Source organism: Myodes glareolus, chromosome 21 (assembly GCF_982192425.1).
Source record: "Myodes glareolus chromosome 21, mMyoGla1.1, whole genome shotgun sequence".
Classification (NCBI taxonomy): Eukaryota; Metazoa; Chordata; class Mammalia; order Rodentia; family Cricetidae; genus Myodes; species Myodes glareolus.
Window position 1 is genome coordinate 15,891,820 of NC_142046.1, and position 13,616 is coordinate 15,905,435.

General features: G+C 50.4%; 1 protein-coding gene across 7 annotated transcripts in view; it reads right to left on the reverse strand.

Moving 5' to 3' along the window:
- The window catches only part of Rapgef1 (Rap guanine nucleotide exchange factor 1), a 119,108-nt gene that overhangs the window by 10,641 nt on the left and 94,851 nt on the right, over nt 1-13,616 (reverse strand). For 3 of the 7 annotated variants that reach the window (XM_085681440.2, XM_085681439.2, XM_085681437.2), the window contains 5 exons: nt 9,397-9,654; nt 8,514-8,609; nt 7,024-7,109; nt 4,154-4,265; nt 2,721-2,796 (listed from right to left, as the gene is read on the reverse strand). In XM_085681440.2, the coding sequence (XP_085537566.2) occupies nt 2,721-2,796; nt 4,154-4,265; nt 7,024-7,109; nt 8,514-8,609; nt 9,397-9,654 (628 nt within the window). The remainder of the gene's footprint in view (nt 1-2,720; nt 2,797-4,153; nt 4,266-7,023; nt 7,110-8,513; nt 8,610-9,396; nt 9,655-13,616) is intronic. The other 4 variants (XM_085681441.2, XM_085681438.2, XM_085681442.2 and 1 more) reach the window with 2 other exon arrangements.

The window sequence follows — 13,616 nt, forward strand, 5'->3', positions numbered from 1 at the left end:
GGGTGGAGACTTAGGCACAATGGCTCTGGACTGTGCCACCTTCGAATTAAGCACAGATACTGTCCTGAAGCCCAGTGGTTCAATGGCTCCTCACTGCTATGGGCAGAAATGGTAATCAGCCAGCTCTTGCAGTCAAATCAGAAGCAGTGTTTTTAGATGACAGGTCCAGTAATTAAAAAATGTGGGAAATTTCATCCTAACTCCTAAGCGGACGCTGGAGTGCCTGCCTGTCTGCTGGAGGCCTCAGGCTAGTAGTACCCACTCCTTCTGAAGGGAAAGGAACTGCCAGTCAAGGACTCCTGTCTCTCTAAAGTCCTAGCAGCCCTGTTTACTGCTGTGATTTATTTTGCCCATACTTTTAGATATTAAGCATAGAATGTCTTGTGAGACACAGTGAACTAGCTCAGGGCTGGCTGTGCTGTACCACACTAGACATGGCTGGGTGCTATCTGAGCTTCACTTTCTGGGTCCAGAAGGTCTCTCCAATCTTCTCTCACACATTCCCCATTTGCTGGGGTGGAGGAGCTGCAAGGATATGTGTGGCACTTCATGCCATCACTCTGTGTTTGGGCTGCATGGGGCCTGGGTCCTGCACTGTGCTCAGCCTCATAGTTGTATTCTAACCTACCAGCTCACTGTTATGCTAGGGTTTTCTAGAAAGAGTTCCAGGCAAGAAAGCCGAGATGGGGCCAATACATACACCTGTTTCTGGAAGAATGGGCACAAATGCAGAGGACCACTGCAGGAGTAAGTGGCCTCTTGTATGGCGTGCTCTAGCCTGCTGATGAGCACCAGGGCTATAGCCCATGTGTGAGACAGAGAGTAGGCCTGCCTCAAGGATGGCTGTTCTGTGCCATGCTGGACACAGCCCTGGCTTCTGGGTGGGAGCCTGAGCCAAACTCTACAGTGCTCGTAGTGTCGGTGTGGATAAGATCCTTTTGAAGCTTGGGGGCCAAGCAACAGGTCATCACACAGGTCCCAAGAAATGGATAGGTTGTGAGCTTGAGCCCAACATCATACCCAGCCCGCTCTGTCCCACACTTCTCATAGTACTGCCTGAGAGAGAAGCTGTACACTGGCAAGTGTGCCTCCTTCCTGCATACTTGTCTAATGGGCTTAGTCCTGCTTGGCACAGCCGAGTCCCAGACATATGAGCCATGGCTCCCAGGGCCTTTGAGCCACTCATATACTACTGGTGCAGGAAGTTACCTGCCTGAAGAGCTTTGCCATCTGCCAATGGGCACCCTACCCACTCTGGAGCGGCCCATAGCCTCTGTCTCAGGTAAGATTCCCAGGTAAAACCAATTCTGGTTCTGCAGGGACCTCAAATTTTACTGAAACTTGAGCTCAAAAATCTCCTTTGTGCAGACCCAGTGGGTAGACCAGAAGGCTTTTGGGCTTCCTGTCCAGAGTGCCTTTGGCCTGGCTAGAGCTGGTAGGACAGGAAAGTTGCCTCACAAGGCCAGGTCAGAAGCCAGTTTACATCCTAGATAAAAATGGATGTTGATGTGATTTTCCGGAACCACTCTGTTTAATTTAGTTTGGATCTGGATCATAAAAAACAAAACAAAACAAGCCCCCTCCCCCCTAAAAAAAAACCTGGTTGGGTTAAGGTTTAAAGTCTGGAAGTCTTGAGTGATTTCACTATAGTTTAATCTGGTTACATCACTTTTCAGTCATTTATATCCTTTTCCCTTTTTTTCTCTCCCAGTGCTAGGGTTTAAGGGTTTAATCCTAGGGCCTTTATTAATGGCTAGGCATTTTTTTTTAATCATTGAGCCATAACCCCAGCTCCTTTTTTTGTTTTGTTTTGCAACATGGTCTCCCCAAACAGTCCTGGAACCTCATAGATCCTCCTGCTTTCCAAATCTTGAGATTAAAAACATGTGTCAGCATGCTCTTCCCCTTTTAAATCCTTTTAAAAAATGTAAGAAGAGGACCTCTGGAACACACACCCTGTCTCAAAAAAGAAGAGAAAGAAAATGACTATGGGAAGAAGTAGGCCCTGCATCTTCCTCCTAGGCCAGCCCAAGGGCCCGGTTTCCTTCCTACAGAACTTGATGGGATGAGCAGCTCCTCTGTTAGCAGAGCCTAGTTAACTCACTTCCAGGTATAGGAATACGGTCCCTGCATCTCAGATGATCAGGTTGCAGAGGGAATGGCGAGGCTGGGGCAGCTCCTGGACAACAAACTTTGTTCCTAGGAACTTGCTAATTGAACTAAATCCATGGAAGAAAAGAGAAGAATGACTTAAATACAAGGAAAGGTAGAAGAGACTGATCATGTGCCATCCTATAAGTTTTTTTTTTTTTTTAAAGACAGGGCCTTGTTATGTGGTCCCAGGTGACTCTGAATTCATGACTCCCCTTTATCAGCCTCCTAAGTGCTAGATTATAGTGTGTGCCATTGTGGCTGCTTTAATTTTAATACCACCGCTGAACAGGTCATTATCCAGTGGGCTGCCCTTGGAGTATATACAAGGTACCAACAACGGGCATATCTCATGGTGCCCATAGAGCCAAGGGCATCGTCATCTTACTTCAAGAGAGGACATGCCCAGGCACAGCCTTGACAGGATCAGGGTCTACAGAGGTGGCCTCCTCTGACCCAGGCCCAAAGTTCAACCCAGTCACAGTGTTTGCCAGGAAAGAAGACAGTGCAGCAGGGTCATGTGATGCCTTTGGTAGGACACAAAGCCACTGCAGTGGAAGATGCCATACCTTTTCTGTCTGTCTCAGTAGCATGGACCAACAAGATGTCTCCTGAACCTCCACGAACATCTGGCCCATCATCACCCTGGAGTAAAAAGAGCATGAGGCAAGGCTGAGATGACAAACAAACCATGCGTCAGAGGCCCAAGGTCCCTTCTTTCTGTTCTTCTCAGCTCAGCAGCAACAGGCAATATTGTGTGTAACCCTGCTGTTATAGACTTAGAAGACTTTGGTTAGAACTCTTGAAGGAGACCAGCATCGAGGAAGCTGTCCAGACGCTATGGGTACCAGGGCACATCACCTTCCAGAGGACATGTGGGGTCAGGGCACTATGGTTTCACCTCACCTCTACCTCCTAGCTAAAAGGTGAAATTTCAAAGAAGAGAGGCAGCCCTTTAGCCTGGGAGACAGGAAGCCACATTGGGGCTTAGGCCCTCTCCCAGGAAGAAGGAAGTAGGGTTCATCTGTGGGGCCGTGCCCCACAGGCTGTTCTGAGAAGGACTTCACGAGAAGAGCTCAAAACAGTGTAAGACTACTCATGACATCGGATGTGTCTAGGGCCACTAAACCCAGCCTGCCAGTGGGAGACCAACTCTATTTCCACAGGCAAACAAGCTTTAATCTGCTCTAGTGACAGAGCTGTAGGTGGGGTTGGGAGTTCAATCACTGTGACTCCAAGGGAGACAGAGCCAATATCCCATCTGTACATTCCATGACAGAGCCAATATCCCATCTGTACATTCCATGACAGAGCCAATATCCCATCTGTACATTCCATGAATGCTTAACTTTGCTGTTCCCCCCTGGACTCCGAGTTCTGAGTGTTTTGGGTTTCCCACCTGGGACAAGGTTGCCTATATTCATGACCTGATTTTCCAGAAGGAATTGAGCTCTTCTTTCTGCAGAAGCTTTGCTTGGACCCTGCTAACCCTACCAGCACCCTGATGGCCCGAGTGCTGACGTCTTCCTGTGTTGCTAGGAAGTCACTGAGGCTTGCCCAGGAACATGCACAGGGTAGCACCTGTTCTGAGATGTCCCATGAAACCCTGAGTTTCTAGAACAGTACAGAGAAGAGACAAGGTTCTTGGGTCAGCTTCTTCCTCTTTCATGAAATGTCTGGGTGTTGTTCTTGTCAATAGGGCTCCTCAAACAGAGTCCAGAGCTCAGAGTCCAGAGGAGTGGGAGGGGCCATGCTATTAACAGCATATACATGTCTCATAATGCTGGCTATACTGAGCACTGCTGGTTGTTTCTTGTGCATTGACCTCAGAAGTACCTGCATGAGGCTCAGAGAGGGTTTGTAAGGCCCAAGTTCACTTTTGGAAAATAGCAAGAAAGGGACAGTGAACTTCCCCCGAGAACTCAGGTCTCCCTGCTGGGCAACCAAGGCCACATTTCTCTCCCCTCCCCTCCCCTCCCTCTTGCTTGATGATTATCCTTACCTCTTGCTTAAGTGTCAGCCTGGCCATAATTTCATTGTGGTCAATGAGGGTCAGTTCATCCACTTCCTCCTCTGACTGGCCTGACTCCAGGGCATCCAGTGACTTTGGGGACCTGGGAGGAGAAGTGGCTGGTGCTCAAAAGTGTCAGACATGGCCAGGTTCCCCAGTTCCTGGACACCTGTCGGTGACACCTGCAGGTCGAGGCAATCCAGGCGATGGTTAATCCTTATTTATTTTCCCCTACTCTGTGATGCTTAATCTTATCATTATTATTTGTTTTTTTCTAGACAGGATTTTTCTGTGAAACACCTTTGGCTATCCTGGTACTCACTTTGTAGACCAGGCAGGCATCAAACTTACATAGATCCACCTGTCTCTGCCGCCTGAGTGCTGGGATTAAAGGTGTGTGGCACCCTGCCACTGTCGACTTAATGAGACCCAGAGGAGTCAGGCCTCTGTGCATGCCTGAATAGGTTAGGTGAGGTGGAAGACCCAGCCACTGTGAGTGGCGCCGTTCCCTTGGGGGTGGTGGGGTGGTGGGGTGGTGGGATGGTGGTGGACTGTCTGAAACAGAGCTGAGCACCAGCACTCTGCTTCTTGACAGTGGGCATGGACTGACCAGCTGCCTTGAGCTCCTGCTGCTGTGACTTTCCCATCACTCCAGATGGAGGCGCCAAACTCTGAGTCACTGTTACCACGGTAACAGAGAAAGTACCGAAGACACCTGCCCATGCATAGGCCAGGGTATAAGAGCTGCTCATAGACAAGCCCTGAATGACAACTATATGAGGGTGGAGTGGCGGGCAGAGCCAGGGTGACAACTAGACTACTGGCTCTGCCTAGGGACGTCTGTTCTCTGGAAGTCTCTTGCGAATGGAAAGAACTAGGTCATGAGTGGAAATGCTCCCCTGCACTCTCCTGTAATGGTTTTAGCTTTCTAGCTCCACCGCAGTCACACAGGGCAGCACTTGAAGGGAAGTGCAGTAAGAGGGCAGGCAGGAACTCCATGTTCCTCCATGCCAGCCCAAGCCCTTTCACAGGGCCCAATTCTGCAGGCCTTCTGCTTAATCGGAAGAAAATGCTATGACCCAGCAGATGTGGCCCCATAGTACCGAGTGTTCGATTTCATAAGAGATGGCCTTTAAAACAGGTAGCCATGGCGCTGGAGTGAGAGAGGGCTTGTGCTGACAGCGACTTAAAGCACTGAACAGCATCTGGTCAAAGGAAGAGGAGATGAGATTTCTCCAGTGTGGGCAGCTAAAGACGTTCGAAGATTCTCAGGCCAGATCTATCAAGACACTGGCCAGTCTTGGGGTTGTCAGAGGGCATGACCCCCCACCCCCAATAACACTGATTACATCTTAATTTATCTTGTGTGGACACTCATGACAGAGGACAATGTGTGAAAATCAGTTTTCTCCTTCCAGTAGTGGATGGCAGGGAGCCGCCTTGGCAGCAGTGCCCTCACCCACTTAGGGCACATTTTCTCTGCAGCTCAGCTGCAAGAACTTGTATCTCAGTCGGAGCGTGAATGGCTAGGGCTTGAGGAGCGTCATGTTTGCTGCTGCCTTAGAAGGCCAGAGTGGTGTCTCTGCAAGCAGACGTCTCAGGAGCTTTCCGACCACCACTGTGCTCGTCTTTCTGTCCACTCCACCATCAGAAGTCTGCTGAGCTACCAGAATAACTCTGGGGAGAGTCCTCCCTCAGGAGGTGGTTACCCTAAACATCTGAACTCTGAACACGACACAGGGCTCCAGTGAAGCAAGTGTCAGAATCACACGCTGCTTTTGCTTGGCACACACAAGCCTTTCTGACCAAGTGTTAGACTAGGAAAATTTACCACTGCTTCTAAGACCTGGGGGAGTCACCAGACAGACTTATGGCAGTGAGAACCTAAGAGTGGCCAGGATGCAGGTGGGCAGGTGGTTCCACCCACAAGCGTGTCCAAACTGCTTGCAGGTCTTTGCTTCTCTTCCCCACCTTTAAAAACAACCCCCAACCCTCCTGGAGCTATGCCTACACTGAGGCCTACCATCTTTAAGTGGGCAGGGCTTTGCCGTGCTGAATCAATGAGGCCTCGGGTGACTCCAGGGAAGGCAAGCCTGACCACTGGTACCTTTCCTAAGGAAGGGGACATCAACACCGAGCAGCAGGGTGCCGGCTGGCAGCTCCTTCAGACTGCACTAAGTGGTTCCAGAGAACCAGCTACCCTTCTGCAAGCCTCACTACTAAGAAGCAATGACGAGAAAAAGGTATCTAAAGGCACTGCAAGGCTTGGGTCATAAAAACAGAAACCACCTCAGACACTCGGGCTGGCGCTGCGCTCAGCTATAGCACTTGTCCAGCACGCGCGAGGCCTTAGGTTCACTCTGGGGTAGAGGTCAGGGAAGGGCGAGGGAGAGACCGATAGATTTCTGGGTTTGCTCTCCAGGTAACATGAGGGGACCTTTTCTGTCTCAGGAGCAACAATGACACTATGATCACTATTTCCTCTTGTCAGGGGAAGGGCATGGGTCACGATAGCTGTAACCTACTTTCAGAATGCTTAGTGACACAATGACAAGTTTGTGGGTGGGAAGGTCTTTTATACTTCCTCTGTGACCTTGAGCTGAAGAAACCAAAATCAAGGAAGGTGGGGCTGGGGGTCCCAGAGAGGGTATGGGACAGCAGACAGCACAGGTGTGAGCATGCAGGCATGCTGGCTACTGCAAAGGCCTTTGAAGGTGGGTTATTAGTGATTTTTGTTTCCTCGTAGTTTCCACCCCAAACAGTGTTGAGAATCAGAAATAAAGACCCTCAACACAAACACAGGTGGCCTCACTGAGTAGACACTGCTCTTGGGGCCTGAATGCCCCCTGCTCACGTCTTACCTCTCCCCATTCTCTCTGCTGTCCTTCCCAGACGCACTATTGATCAAGGGATCTCTGGGATTTCCATCCTTCCCAGACAGAGGTTCCTGCAAAGAGAAGGAATAGTGGGGTTTGGACAGACGGTCCCTGCTGGGGTGACCTGTCTCTCAGCACTTCTGCCTGCAAGAGTGGCCTAGTGCAAGTGCGTATGGAGGAGTTGGAGGTGGGAGCAAGTTAATGATGAATGGGGTTAATTACCAGAAACACAAGCCCTCTGGAGACCAAAACCTGCCTTTGGAGGGCGTGGAGGTGCCAGTCCTTCCAACATCTCTCACTTGTCAACCTGGGCACAGACACCTTACCCACTTCCTGAAGCAAGTCCCAGGAACTCCTCTCTGGGCAAAGGTAGTGCTGCACTGAGTGCTCTACACCCTCTCCTATGGAAACTAGAAACTGACCACAAGGAAGTCAAGGGCCTCCTGAGGGACACCACACAGCTGGTAAACAGCAGACAGCAGACCTGAACCCTTTGGGGCTGTCTGTCTCCAAGCGTATATCCTTTATCACTGCACTCAAACTCCCCTGACTCCCTACAGGGTCTTCAGGGTCACGATCCTTAACCAGTGAGTTTCAAAGAGTCAAGTTGCTCAAACACACAAAATGTGAACTGCCTTGAGTAGACTGCCTCCATACCCAGTGACATTACAACTCCAGTGTCCCTGAGCTGTCATGGAGTGGGGGTGAAAAGAAGCCTTGTGAACACAGGGCCATCACCAGGTGGTTAAGGGGGGATGGTGGTGGCTACTGTGGCAGGGAAACACGGCATGACCACCAGAGGATGGGCATGGTATTCAGGCTGGGCTTGCCAGTGCTGTAATGCCTGGTGGATTCTAGTCCTTGAAGACCTGACCTAATCCTCTAGAGGAACTTCTCATTCATTCTCCTGGGCTCAGTGACTTGAAGTATCTCAATTTGCCCATTTTGCTGAAGCCAAACTTGGAAAGCCTCCTGCTTCAAAGAAGCCTTGCACCTTAAGGCCACAGCTGGGCAGCAGCACAATATAGGCATGGACCTCAAGGATTCTGCTCTCAGGAACGACAAGCATGGATATCCATCACTTGCCCTGCTTCTTTGGGAGTAGCTGAGGGCAGTGAGGCATGCTGGGAGGAACTGAAGAGCGGGAGTAAAAGTATCTTTTGGAAGAGGGAAAGCAGTACTAGAGGGATGATGGGAAGAAATTCCAAAGAGCAGCAGGGCCTGTGGCCAGAGTCTACACCAGTGGCTTCTGGAGACTTCTAGAAGACTCATCCAGCCAGGCTCTGACAAGTGCTGCACTCACTGAAGCAAAAGCAGGGCAAACCTCTCCCTGGAAGCCATATGCTCTTCCATAGGATGGGCTGGCTTCCAGTGAGATTATGGAGGCTCGGCCAATAAAAGCAGCTGCAAGGAAAGCGACCTCGAGGGGGGCAGTTGCTGGCCCATGCACAAGGCCACCCCCTGAGGTTACTTACTCCTCGAGAGGGAGCCAGCTCCTCGCTGGTCTGGCCAGGGGAGTACAGACTGACATAGTCACCCCCGCCAACTTCCTCGCTGCTGGCATTTTCACTCTAGGGGGAGACAGGGGAAAAGGGCAGACAATAGGCGAGGCCCTCTGGTCAGCCCCCACAGCTTAGAGAGGGCCGCTGCAGGCCAATTAGGAAAAGAGAAAGGGCTTAGAGCCACCTCAGTTATCCCTGGGAAGTGTTTCCCCAGGGCAGAGGACAAAGCTGCTCTCGATACCTCCTGACCCTGTGGCAGCCAGGCCCCAGTCTCCTGCTGGATTTTCCCCAAAGTGTTCAGAGTCACCATTCTCCACTTGTAGTAAGCCCTGCAGGGGGCAGAGGGACCCTAGTCTGTAGCAGGGCCTGTAGGGGTTCTCAGTACACTGAGCAAGAAGCAACATACTTGACAACTCTAGATACTGGAAATGTCCCCACCTGTAAAACCCTCTGCCCCTCTACTGGTGAAGTACAGGGGCCCTGGCATGGGCCCCACAGGCAACCTTACCTTGTCTCTTCTACTCCACAAGTCTGGACCTCTCTACAGATACATACCAGAAAGCTTGTAGTGTTTTCTTTTTGATCCTGTGACAACTTACTGTTCTAAATGGTCACTAGTCCAATTCCTAGCATGCTGGGAATTCTATATAAAAGATTTGGTTTCTGCTCTGGGAACAGGTGGATTACTACTAGCCTTTGAGGACCCCAATCTGGTCATGCTTCGAGGAGGCTCACGCCAGCAGCAGGTTGGGTTGGAGGAGGGAGGACAGGCCCTCCGTGAGCAGCAGCATCATTTTTCTAAACCCTGTAGGCCTACGTGCAGATGTGCACAGATGTGTATGTGCTGAGTTCTCACCGAGTCAGTGAAAGAGGTTTCGGAAGGAAGGCGGACAGGGTTCCCATGAAAGCTGCTGTCCTGAGAAGACGAGAGAGGCCCGTCCACGGTGCTGGGAGGCGGACTGCTTACGGTGGACACCGCTAAGTCCGAGCTCTGGGACGCGTGGACAGGTGGGAAATGTGGAGAGGAAGAGGAGGTAGGCGGAAGGAAAGGTTGGACGGAGGCTTGGTGATGAGGCATGAAGTCCTGGGAATAAGACCTAAACACAGATTTGTACTACAGAACCCAGGCAGCAAACACACACAACAAGAATGTGGGAAGGAGAAAACAGACAAGAGAAAAGATGGTTAGGTTAGCCGTGGTTCCGCACTAATGAGCTGTCCTGTCTGTCCTAACTAGGGGCTGTTGGCCATGCCAGAGAGATCCCCCTTACAGACTCACATGCCTACAGTGCCTTCAGGAAGGGGCCTTCAGGCTGGATGCTGACCAGCACTATCTGAACAGCAGGATGTGGACAGTGGATCCCTGGTGTCCAATGACAGGACATCCTCCTCACTATACTGATGACCACATGTGCCCTGAGGTGGAAACAGAAGCTCCACTGCTCCACCTCTCAGGCACCCAGGGTTAAACTCTAAGTCACAGGCATTTACTCATTTGGAATCTTTTGGAGGCCTCTCTAGCTTATCCCTTAAAAGGCAACTGTAACATCTTTTAAATACTGTGATGAGCTCCCGCCACCTTTTTCTTCGAGAGAGGGTTTCTGTGTGGCCCCGGCTGTCCTGGGACTCTCTGTAGACCAGGCTGGTCACAAATATAGAGACCACCTGCCTCTGCCTTTTAAGTGCTGGGATTAAAGGTGTGCACCACCACCACCCAGCTATCTCAGGCCCCTGTGGAAAAGGGCACGCGCCTCAAAAATGACTGGAGGAGCTGCACCACACAAAACCAATGGTTCTGACCTCATTTTTCTCCTCACTCTTGCTCTTTGTATTTTTCAGCAAATGCGGTGATTTTTTACAACCCCTCTGATGTCACCCCAGAGCCACAGGCATGATTCCTGCAACTTCTCATCCAACAGAAAAGTCAGATGCCAGACTGAGAGGTGTCTGCAAGTCTGCACAGCTCCTGAGGCCCAAACAGCACGCTCCAAGTCCCCAAGCCGAGGAGTGTGCATCGCTGCTAACCACCTCAGTTCCGGGGAGAACAGTGTGAGGAGGGATGCCTGGTAGTGCTGTTGGCCTCATGTACCAATCACAGGTGCTGACTGAAATACAGCACCCGAATGCCCTGTGCACTTGCTGCGGTGCACGGTTTTCAGAACCCACCAGGGGAAAGAAGAAGAAGAAAGAAGAAATGAAGCTTTAAACGAAAGGAGATGTTCGGGTTTGAATCTGAAGTGCCCAGTTCAGGGCTTGTGCTGAACACTTGTCTCCAGGTGGTGGCACTGCTCTGGATGCTGTGGAGCCTGGTGAGCAGAGCTTGGTCACCAAGGCAGCCTTTGAAGGTGACTACTGGCGCAGGTTTCTGCCTGACTCTGATTCTGGGTCAGCTGTGATTTTCAGCACAGGTTGTAGATCCTCTGACACCACCCACCCCCAGACCTTGTCATTTTTCCACCATGACGACTTTGAACAAGTAAGTTCTTGTGTATCAGTCTCTCCATCTTTAAAATGGGGTGAGCGGGTTGTGGTGGCACACACCAGTAATTTATTAAAGGAGACGGAGGCAGGAGGATCATGAGTTTGAGGCCAGCCTGGGCTACACATTTATTGGCAGGTCATGGTGGAGCACACCTTTAATCCCAGCACTCAGGAGGCAGAGGCAGGTGGATCTCTGTGAGTTTCAGGTTAGCCTGGTTTACATAGTGAATTCTAAGACAGACAGTCAGGGCTATGTAGAAACCCTGTCTCAAAACGACACCCCCTTCCAAATGGGGCGGAAAGGACAACCTTTCTCTCAGAGGACAGTTACAGTCTCATGTCCTACCAGTTCTCAGCATGGCTGGTGCAACAGGCCCATATTCAACACCAGCTGTCTTTTTCTGCCCCCAAGAGCAGAGAAGTCATTCAAATACTAGGGCTGAAGTTCCTCACAGGAGGCAACACATGTTTGCTGGACCAACAGATGCTCAGGAATAGATACATTATAATTAAACAAAATCTAAAATTACATTTAATTTACTTATTTATGTGTGTATAAACATGAGCATGCCACAGTGCATATGTGGAGGTCAGAACTGGTTCTTTCCTTCCACCACATGGGTCCAAGGGATGCAACTAGGTCATCAGGCTTGATGACATGTACCTTTACCTGCTGAGCCCCCCCCCCCTCTCAATGCGTGTGTCTGTGGAGGGGGGAGGGGGACAGGGTCTCACTATGTAGTCTTCAATGGCCTGGAACTCACTATGCAGACCAGGCTTATCTTGAACTCATAGAGATCTATCTGCCTCTGACTTGTAAGAGTGGGGATTAAAGGTATGAATCACCATGCCTGGCTACTACTGAACCATCTTGTCAGACTCCTGTATAATTTTCTTTTTGAGACAGGGTCAGGCTATGTAGCTCAGGTTGTAATCTTGTCTCAATTTCCTAAGTGCTGGGACTACAGCTGTGTACCATTACACCCAGATAATGTTTTTATTTATTTATTTTAAATAGTTGCATGCTTTTCTTTTTTCCTATTTATTTTATGTGTATGGTGTTTGCTGCAGAGTCCAGAAGAGGGCATTGGATCCCTTATGACTGGAGTTATGGACAGTTGTGGGCTGCCAACTGGGTATTGGAACTCCAACTTGGTCCTCTGCAAGAGCAACAAATACTCTTTTTTTTAAAAAATTATTTATTTATATTTTTATATACATTGGTGTTTTGCCATGAGTGTTGGATCTCCTGGAACTAGAATTATAGACAGTTGTGAGCTGCCATGTGGGTGCTGGGAATTGAACCCGGGTCCTCTGGAAGATCAGTCAGTGCTCTTAACCACTGAGCCATCTCCCCAGTCCCTCAACAAGTACTCTTACCTGCTGAGCCATCTATCTCTCCAGCTCGTCTTTTTTTTTTTTTTTTTTTTTTTAAGACAGGGTTTGTGTGGCTTTGGAGCCTGTCCGCCTGTCCTGGAACTCATTCTGTGGACCAGGCTGGTCTCGAACTCACAGAGACTGCCTGCATCTGCTTCCTAAGAGCTGGGATTAAAGATTTGTGCCACCACTGCTCAGCTCCGCTTTTGCTTTCTGAGAAAGGATTCCCTTGATATGTTGCTCAGGCTGGGTTGGAACTTAACAATCCTCCACCCTCAACCTCCCAATTAGCTGGGGTGATAGGTATATCACACATTGCTGATTTTATTAATAATTAAAGTATCTAGAACATTGCCAGGCCCATGGCAGCAGTCCTGCAGTGAGTGGGGATGGGTCAATAGAAAAGAAGGGGCAGGAGCAAGCTGAGTCTCTAGGACAAAGGGGTCTGGATGTCGCCCTCCTTTTCAGCCCCTGCGCCTAGACTGCTCAGGCATTCCAGTTATGCAGTCATGCTGGGACAGGAGCCAAGCTTGAGAAGTACCTTTCCAAGGGCGGGAGGTGCCAGAGAAGGCTCTCCAATCACCATAAAGCACTGTTGGCCCTGGGCTGCTCTGGGTGGCTCTCTGGATTCCAGAAACTGTGCTGGGGGGCTGGGCTCAGCATCACACTGTTTCCACAGGCCCTGCTTCTGTCAGGTCCTTCAGGATCATGTTCATCCCCAGCGCTGGCAGAGGGCACAGATGGCCATCGCACAGTCACCCGCCCCAAGGCAGCCTGATGTCTATTTTTGGATCTGGGGAGTGCTTGGTTTTGTTTCTGAGATCCCTGTGCAGCAGGAATTTGTATTTATAGCCCGAGAAAGGCTGTTTGGGTTGAGGATTCTAGAACACTCGGGGCTCCTGTCTGAGACCTGCACACTTCTGTGGAAAGAGTGGTGCCAGGTAAAGGAGCACCAGGAGAGAGGTGCGGGCTCCAGGGTCGCTTGAGGATCTGGGCGGTGATGTTCAGAGCGATTGTGTTGGTCATCTGACTGAGCTGACAGGAAGTGCTGCTGCAATCTCTCTGAGATGGAAGGAACAGAGCCGACCTCCCTAACATCCTGTGCTGGTGGGAGAGGCACAGGGTGGCCTGTATCATACTGGGTTCCGAGAGACTGACCCCTCACCTATCTGTGCTGATCTGCTGAGGGGTTTCCTCCACCGAGCATTGTATGTGCTG